Here is a 9,910-nt window from a genome sequence, read left to right as displayed (position 1 = left end):
CTTAAACGCTTAAATTTGTATTATTACGTAATCTGAATTTTCTAGAAGGCCTCCACACGCCAATATAAATATAACCAACGCGATGCGCCAAAAAAAGAGTATCTATTATTAGTTTCCTATATTCAATGTGCTATAAACTTTGGAAGCTATAACTGTGATTGTTATAACGCTTATCAATCGGAAAAATTCAGATATTGGACCAGGAGCATTTACAATGTTCGAACATTACAACTCATTTAACTTCAGTGGATTCTCATCGGACATTAGTATTTTTACGAAAATCCGATGCGTGTGGCTGATAAATAATGAAGGACAAAGCTAGCTAGCTTCCCGTAAGTGAATTATACCTACGTCATCTCGTAATCGACTCGCTCATCGTAAAACCCTCGATAAGATATCGAAGAAGTTCCAGACTAAAAGGAAAACTTTATATTGCTTGTAAGTTTGCGAAACTTTTGTTTATAAATCATTGTTTGTAATAACTATTTGTAATAACTGTTATTGTAAATTGTATTGTTGTGTGTATATTAAAACGTATTTATAAAAAAGAAAACTGTGTGTATCAATCTTGTTGGCAAAATATCATAAACTGACTATATATCGGCTTTTACTAAACTACTAAATTTAAAGTATCATTTAGCTCAGTTTCAGACCATTCAAAATTATAATAAGTAACAGTGACATATAACTAGGTTTTAGTGACATGTAACAACACCTTATGGTTTACGTGTAACAATACTTTATGGCGACATATAACACTTTATGGTTTATATGTAACAATACTTTATGGCGACATATAACACTTTATGGTTTACATGTAACAATACTTTATGGTGTACATATAGCATATACATCATTTTCGCATGAAATTGACAAATTCATACAAACTTTCTCACAAATGTATGTCCCTATACTGGTTCACCAGAAAATACAAAGTCTATTACTGTGTAGGCATGTTTATTTCTTACTGAATACAGTTATTATAAATCTCTAAGCGTACAAATGTCTTGTAACAGTTCGTGCAAAATTTCAAAAATTCAACGTACACAAATCCTGAATTTCACCGAACTGTGCAAACACTTATACACACTTGTATCTACACGTGACATCTACTCTCAAATTACACCTTCCTCCAAGTGTTTGGCAGCAAGGAACACCAACTAAAGGAATGCAAAAAATATGTGCAAAGATTTACACGGTTTTTTGCCGTGTAGTCTTAGTTTAGAAAAACTTATTTCAACACTGTATTGCTCATTGTCGTTTAAACTTTCTAGTCATTTATATTTGTTTATCGTTATTAAGGTACAGAAAATTATGAGGTTTGCTCGAATGCAGATCATATTTGCTTCATATAGTTAAGCTAACTATAATAAATATTGTTCATTACAAATAACTATTTTAATAATTAATAGTGAATACAGAAATCATACTTGCTTCATATAGTTAAGCTAACTATAATAAATATTGTTCATTATAAATAAGTATTTTAATAATTAATAGTGAATACAGAAAACTTTAAGTACACGATAAAGATATTTAACTACAATATATTTTGAATATTCGTAACATTTTACTTAAAAGGTTAAATATTAATAATCATTTATTTCATACTAATGTATGCACTATAGCCAGATTTACAGTTTCATTAGCGTTAGTTATCCATTTCTCCAATGCTGATTTAATGTATATTTTTAAACAAGAATAACGATCTCATTTTTCTTTCGAAATTATAAAGTTAAGGTTTTGACATTTTAGGAATTTGTAAGATCACAATCTCTTCAGCTCATGTTTGAGAAATTGATTTTATTTTCAGTCATTTCTATACATCTTTATTTATTCAAATCTAATTTTGTATTATCATACTTTAATAATGATAACATACACCTCATAATATTGTTGTAATAACTGTATTATAAGTGTTAAATTTGTTAAATACATAGACCCCCCCTTCCACCCACCAGAAGCAGATTATATTATACTGTAGGATGAATCAAACCAGACATTCTTCGTTTCATTAAGATATACAACGTTTTCTTAAATAATAAAATCTTACTGGAAATTGTTCAAATTTTATGTTCCTTTTATGTGCTCTTTACAATAAAATCAAAAATTTGTCATCACTCCAATATATTTAACATATTAATATTAATCCTGTTTTTTGAAAAATAGATTTAAGTTTGTATTATTGTTACTAATTAAATCTTAATATCTAATTATAATATACTGAACTCTGGTATATGTATATCGAAACCAGAAAACTATAATGCCATTTAACTTAAGAAAGCAAACTAGTCACATAGGTTTAGAGGTTTAAGCCCTGTAATCTTGAGCTACTTGTTTCAACAGGGTAACAGTCATTTAAGCATTCTAGCTATTTATATTTGCTAATGTACAGAGGCGGCATAAGCACCAAAAATTTGAGGGGGGTGCAAAACAAGACATCTTATACCTACGTGTAAGATGTGTAATTTTAAAGGGTCTCGTTATTCTCCAAAAAGTTTAACGTGCTAAGTTACAATTGAGCTAACGTTGGGTTTCAAAAAGTACCTTGTATTGAGTTTTAAAGCCCCAAAGTACTCACAAACCTTGGAAAAGATCAGAAAGTTTTTGATCATTCCAGCATATCTACCAATGCTTCTTTTTTTTTGGGGGGGGGGGGGTAACAAGTCCCTTTAAAAGTGGATTGATGATGTTTTTTCAAACACTATTCAGTTAAATAAATAATAATTTAGTGCAGTAGTTCCATTAGTACTAGTAGAATGGTTAAAGGAAATACTTCTTACTCTGAGATATATCCGGTTGATTTCTACCATACAAGAAGAAGAAAATAAAACATCTCGTAAAACGGTAGTGCGCGTACAAACGTTTTTTCTTGTTATACACATTACATTTGCTCTATGTATATAGGGTTATTCTATTTTTGTGGCATTTGCCCCCCCTCTCTTCCCTCCTGTAGCGCCACCACTGTTCCTATATATGTATTAGTATTAGATGCATGAAATCAAAATTCGTTATAAAGCTCTTAGCTAGGAAAACAATAAAAGAGCAGAATTTCACAACAAATTTTACAAGACAAATGATAACACTTATCTTTACCTTTCTGTGTACTTATCCTTCCTTTATTTGACTATACAATGATCTGGACAAATTACCTCGGCTTTCCTAACATAAGTTTGAGTAGTTAAAACTTGACATCATATGATATAAAATATTTTTTATTTCAACACACAGAAAAACAAACAAACTTGTATTTATTTTACAATGTGTTTGAAGATACAACCATATATATATATTTTTTTCAAAGTAAATTTTACCTAGTCATTCGTTCTGATCACTGAAAAAAAAGTTATAGTCTCTTACTAGAAAACAATCTCTTTGAGACTAACAGTGCTACCCGAGAATATCTTGTATACCTAAAGCTGATGAAACTCTTAACAATCTTAAGTGTATTCATCATTATAATTATTATTCAGGTGCTCCCCAGTGACACAGCGGTATGTCTGCGGACTCACATCGCTAGAAATCGGGTTTCGATACTCATAGTGGGCAGAGCATAGATAGCCCTCGTGTAGCTTTGTGCATAATTAAAAAACAAACAAACAAACAATTATTCAGGCTGGGCGTAGCCAAGTGGATAGCGTGCCGGACAGTGAATCGAAGTGACCGAAAATTATTATCAAATTAACAATATAACATATATTAAAAACTTTGCTAACAAAATTACTATGTTAAACTTATATTAAAGTTTTTCTTCATTACCCATTCAAGCCGTCTCCAGCAATTATTAGTCCCTGGTTCACGTTCCGTTGTCGCAAAATCTCGTTTTGTACTTTGGGAGTATGGGTGCATTATAAGAGTGACAGTAAACACCCACTATTCGATCGGAGTAGACTATGAGTTTTCAGTGGGTGCTGCCTTCCCTCTAGTTTAACATGTCAAAACTAGGGACGATTAATGTTTGTTTGACAATGACCTTATATTGTATTGTCAACAGGGCCTCGATCGGAAGAAATCAATATGGAAGTTAAAATTTTCGTTTTTCATGTCGTGTCTTGTTCTCAATATAATCTAAACAAAGAACCATTACCTCTAATATTAAAATACTATCCACCGCATTTCCAGGAACTCAGCAATGTCACAAAATAGATAAATTTCAGTTTATTTGAACAAGTTTTGGAATGTGATAACTAGCGCAATCATATCAATTCACAATCAAGTAGTGCAAAAAACAATAAAACTCGTTCGAATACATTTTGGATTGGCCATTTGAAACCATATGTTACTGTAGCGATATCATCCGTTGTTCCAAACTCATGTTATTAAAAATGTAAATTTTACATAGATGAGAAAAACGACCGACAATTATTATCCAATTAACACTATAACGTATATTAAAAACTTTGCTAACAAAATTACTATATTTGACACAAAAAGATTACAATTACATTTTATCCCTGTCTATGTTTTGACCTATCTGGCTTTCAACATTTTAGTTATATAAGAAAGAGAAGCGTCTTACCTGACCAGCTGTGTCACATAGTTGCAATCTGATTGGTTGGTTGTCGACTGTCACTACCACTAGAAAATTGATTTTTTAGCAATAAAACAGTGGAATTTCACTACAAATTATACATTTTTATATTACTATCTACAAATAAAAAAGCACAAAATGTTACATTAAGTCATGTAAGATCTTTATTTTTTTATAAACTCAAAATTCCTTTCATTAAACATTCTTGTCTGTGATAAAATTCAATTTGCTTGTCACAAAAGAATCTAATAGACTCTAACATGCTACCCTCAAAACCAACGGTACAAAATATTTCGGCTAAGCTACATGCCAGCCATTTAAAAACACAGGCTAAACTTGCTCGTGTTATTTCATGAGCTTCCATCTATTTCCTGCAGCTGTTACTATGTAACTACAAGGACTTCAGTTCAGACCAAATGTAAACACTATGACTTCAGTTTTGCGGTGTGCAACATCACTGGTTATTCAAAAATATGTTTAAAAAATTTTGGTTCCAAGTAATTTATTTTAATTAATACAACAAAATATAATGTTAGGCAGCACATGTACTAATTAGTGGGCAAAGGTACGACTTTAAAAACGAGTTAAAACAAAATAAGAGTTTCCTATATATGAATAACACCAGTAACACTGATTACGGCAGAAACTCAGTCTTATAATGTAACTGAATGTAATTTGTCTTCCTTCCCCACTCTTACAAAGCGTCTAACACAAGGTTTCCCACTGCACCACCCTAACTTAAGTTTAAAAATCGGACAAGTTTAGATACAGTAAAAACCCAGTAGTAGTCGTTTTTCAGTAGAGCAAGGCTGTTGTATAGCCACCTTGTTTCACCTTACCAATCTTGACTGTAGTACTGGATAAACGAAACGGTTTAAAGCACGGTATAGTAGTGTATTTTCAACCTGAGCACCACAGTCCGAACAGAGATCCCGAAGTTCAAGAACAACCTTCCCTAATTTATAACTACTTACCAAAAGGATAGAAACCACTCAACAACACCTGCCACCTACTATTAAGTTGACAGAACAGCGTGAGTGGAGTCACAGCTGTAGCTTCAGTGGCATAAATATGGCAGGGTTGAATCTTGGACCTTTCAATTTATAGCCCATCTCACTAACCTCAACACTGAAATAACAGGATACGAATCACACACATGAGAAAAATAGAGCTAAAACGTTCTCTACATCCATCTAATTGATAACATACTCATACCACCTTACACAGAAGTCATCAAAACCTGGATACTCCTCTTGAAGAAGACCCAGGTTGAATCTCGGCTACTACCAACACAAAAAAAAAACTCCTCTTAGGACTTCCCTGAAAACGGTAACAGATTATCAGCCGAAACATAGGTTAAAAAAGGTAGTAATTAGTATCTAATTTTTAAAAAAGTTACTAATTAATAATTAGACATAGGTTATATCAAGTCGGCATAATCTCATCCTAAGTATACACTAATTATTAGGCCGACCACATCTATATAGCTTACGATTCAAAACATGAAAACATATAGGTTTTCAGAAACGCTGTGAACAGAATATAGCTGTAACAGCACAGCTTGTGGCTGACTAACAGATTTCCTGTGCTGCTGAATAAATACAAACCAAATTATATGTTTAATCCAGATGAAACTGGTCTACCTTATCTCTTATCAGCTTCTTCAGCATTTATAGGCGATGCTTGTGCAGGTGGAAATAAAAGTAAACTTAGGGTAATTATGTTGATAAATGGATCAGAAAACTTCTTTTGTTCGTTTAATAAACGGGATATCAGTAAAACCAAGAAGTTTCAGAAAAAAAAACGAAAAAATTTTTGCAGTTGCTAAAAAAAGCAGCCTAAAGGCAAAGGTAATAATTTTATAAAATTGGTACAGAAGCGTGAAAAAAATTGGTTCATGAAATTTATGAGATATTGCACGTATTGTAAACAACTGTTTCTACTCTTTTCTTGTTCAGGGACCAACTGAATTTTTATTTCTTCCATCTAACAAGTAAGACTCAGTCATGCGACTTGGATATAATAAAAACCTGAAAGTCCATTATCCTCGAAAGATTCTGATCAACAAGATTAAACCTCCAGTAGGCTGTGGGGTGGGGCTTAAAATCAGTCTTTTAAATGCTGTTTAATGGTTGGAAACAGCTTAGAATTGTGTGTTGGGCAGAGCAGTTGTTTCTGACACGGGTTTGTGAATGATTCCAGAAGTTCACCAGATGTCATTGCCGGGGGTAATGCAGAGTACATGTTTCATTCTACCAAGTGAAATTACAAGGTTAAACTATCTTTAGGTTGACAGTGAGGTTCTTACTTCAGGGACTGGGCGTGGCCTGTTGTTAGCGTGCTCGGACTGTGAATTCGAGGGTTCATTATTTGCGAATAGTTGCCCCTAAAAGGCACTCCACATTTGTAGAACTAATATTATATGCAGTGCAAACCTAACACGCGGTTTCTTTTGTGAAATACAAAAATAAACTTTTCTTTCAAAATCAAAGGTCCAAATGAGAAAGAACAACTACGAACATGTGTATTTGTTTCATACTATCCTACGTGGTTTTAATCAGAAATAGTATCTCACTTACTTTTGAACATGGTCTGATTAAAGTACTGTATGTGTATTGTTTATGAGAAAACGATTATATTAAATGACATTTGTAATTATTTCACTTGACTGATTTTATTCTTCAGTTTAAGCCTTCTTTCATTTTTACTAAATCTAAGATTAATAAATGTATAATGAAGTCGTTGTTTAATAAATTGATCTCTATTTCAAAATAATAAAATTGGAGATTGTTACCCTTTGTTTCAATACGCATATGTTTTATACACATATTCTCGAACTTTACTCTCAGGATCACAAGTACATTAGTCACACTGATAATGTTAATGTTAGTTCATTTGGCAAGGAAGCAGACCTGAACCAGCGTGATACTAGGCTCTCATACCCGCCCTAATACCCGAATTCAAACCACCAAAAGCGCCTTAAATTTAATATTACTTATATTTTAAAGTTAACTTTTTTGAATTCATTTAAACTTTTTCATTAACTTGTATCAACTGAAACTCTGAATTGCATGTTTCTGTTATCATTTACAGAATAATGAGAGAAAATCTTGAATAAAATTTAATTTTAAATGTATTTCAAATTAGTGTTTTACTTATATATATACAGTAACTTGTTTTAAGTATCTTGACAATGCTTTTAAATAAAGCGCCCTCTATACATTTGGTTATCAGTATTTCCCTATTCGCACAGCAATATTGACCTATTCAATTCAGGTAATAATAAATTACGAAATGTTATTTTCTTCAGAAGCTTATTTGGAGTTCCGTATGGAGAATTCACTAAACTTTCTTGGGTTGGGCTGATAACTCAGACTCCTACTGAGAAACGAAACTCGATTATTTGATAAACATATTTCTGTTAATCTGTACTCATACAGTATTTTAATTAAACACAGTGACGCTTCTTTCTGGGTCGGAAAATCAGGTAATGTATTTCAAATTAAGCTATATTTTCGTGTTACTTTCCCTGTGTAACTAAAACAGAAATAAGATGGGCACCGGTTCTTTTTAATAAGAATACATACACATATATACTTATATTGAAGGTTAAAATTAAACAACACTACATTTGCTAAGTTGACAATAGCTTTCCTACTTCCTCACATATTATAGTCATGTATCTAATTTCCTATATAGACGTCGGTTCCCAAAAACTAAATATCTTTTTCTGTGTTATCGATTAACACAGGATGTAGTTATTCATGTATTTTACAGACCTTAATCTTGTAAAGGATAACCTACACCAATGGAACATTATAATAATAAACAAATGGCTAATTACACACTGAAGCATAGAACACACAATTAATATATATATATACTTCAAAACAACAAAGTATTTTTAAAACAATAATTTATGTGAAAGTGAAATGATAGAAAAATAAATATATAAAATTTGTATAAGATATTAAGTTACTTCAACAAGACTTACATGATATAATTAAATAGTAGATTATGAGAAAGTATCATTTTTAAAACATACCAGAATAATTGTCAAACGCTGTGGGGACGTATTCTGTTGGATAGCCATTCGTGGTATAACTTACTATAAGGCTCGTTTTCCCTACCGCTCCGTCACCTACCAATACACACTTCATCTTATTGGTGGTGGTATTACTATTATTTTCATTTGTAGATTCCATATCAGATAAAGTAGGCCTCCCCATTTCGTTTCGTATCAAAGGAGTCATATCTACCATAAATTGTTACTTTTAAAATAAACTTTTCAGTTTCCCTCTTTACTACAGCACACATAGAAGTTCGTTGAATTCCACTAGAGCAAACAGACAATTAAATACAATCAATATAGTAAAGTAAAAACACTGCATTCTAAATAGATACGGTTAAAGTTCTAAACCTGAACTGGCAACACACGTAAAAGTAGGATTAGTTTGTTTGTTCTGGGAGATTTCGCAAACTACCAACACAACAATCGCACTTAGTAATAGTAGTTACCCACGAACACGGAACAACTCGAAATACACCTTACGCTAATGATTGCAACCTCGCCAACTGGTCTTGTGACGACTAGCAACTAGTAGCTAAACGGTTTACCTAGTTCTGATTGGCCGAGCCATATCACAGATATAAAAGAGAATGTGAGACAGCTGCAGCTACGGGTCTTTAAGCAAGTACTTTAAAACTTGTTGAGGTTTTGAAATGTAAGTATAAGTTTATGGGAAAAAATGTGTTTATGTTTGTAGATGTGTATGTATGCAGTATGTATATATATATATATATATATATACTTATTGAATTTTTTTGTAGATTATCAAAATAAGAAATGCACTGCTTTCTGACAGTGCGAATATCATTGAAACTGCAACATTAAGTATGAACTCCAAACGTCAATAAAGTAAACTTACATCTCAGAATGAAATAAATTTCAAGAGATTTTCAAGTGCTAGGTCTAACAGAATAATATTGTATCATACCTGACTGACCTGCGTATTATCATAAATTGTTAAAGTAAAATAATACATTTAAAATAATAACAATGAGAATCAGTCAGATTTTCAAGTGCTAGGTCTAACAGAATAATATTGTATCATACCTGACTGACCTGCGTATTATCATAAATTGTTAAAGTAAAATCTACACAATGAGCTATCTGTTCTGTACTTACTGCATGGATCGTACCGCGAATTTTGGTGTTATAAACCCACAAGCTTACTACTTATCCATCGGATGACTCCGCATAAGAACGCGTTTATTTGCTTCTTGTTAAAATAGAAGCTGAGAAAGTAAGAAATTCATAAAATGTGCTTATTTATTTGTAATTAAGCACAAAGCTACACAATGGGCTATCTGTGCTCT

The 9,910-nt window shown here is 32.1% G+C and overlaps 1 protein-coding gene across 2 annotated transcripts in view; it reads right to left on the bottom strand.

Annotated features, from left to right (window-relative positions):
- LOC106477671 (rho-related GTP-binding protein RhoU-like) overlaps positions 1-9,096 on the bottom strand; it is a 40,553-nt gene extending 31,457 nt beyond the window's left edge. For both annotated transcript variants that reach the window (XM_022381484.1, XM_013938214.2), the window contains exons 1-2: positions 8,577-9,096; positions 4,520-4,578 (exon numbers count right to left, since the gene is read on the bottom strand). In XM_022381484.1, coding sequence (XP_022237192.1) covers positions 4,520-4,578; positions 8,577-8,793 — 276 coding nt within the window. In that variant the 5' untranslated portion in view covers positions 8,794-9,096. The remainder of the gene's footprint in view (positions 1-4,519; positions 4,579-8,576) is intronic.
- Between the last annotated feature and the right edge of the window lie 814 nt (positions 9,097-9,910).

The sequence above is a fragment of the Limulus polyphemus genome, unplaced genomic scaffold (genome assembly GCF_000517525.1).
Source record: "Limulus polyphemus unplaced genomic scaffold, Limulus_polyphemus-2.1.2 Scaffold168, whole genome shotgun sequence".
NCBI classification, from domain to species: domain Eukaryota; kingdom Metazoa; phylum Arthropoda; class Merostomata; order Xiphosura; family Limulidae; genus Limulus; species Limulus polyphemus.
The sequence above is the reverse complement of the archived record's forward strand: the minus strand, read 5'-3'. Positions and strand labels throughout refer to the sequence as shown.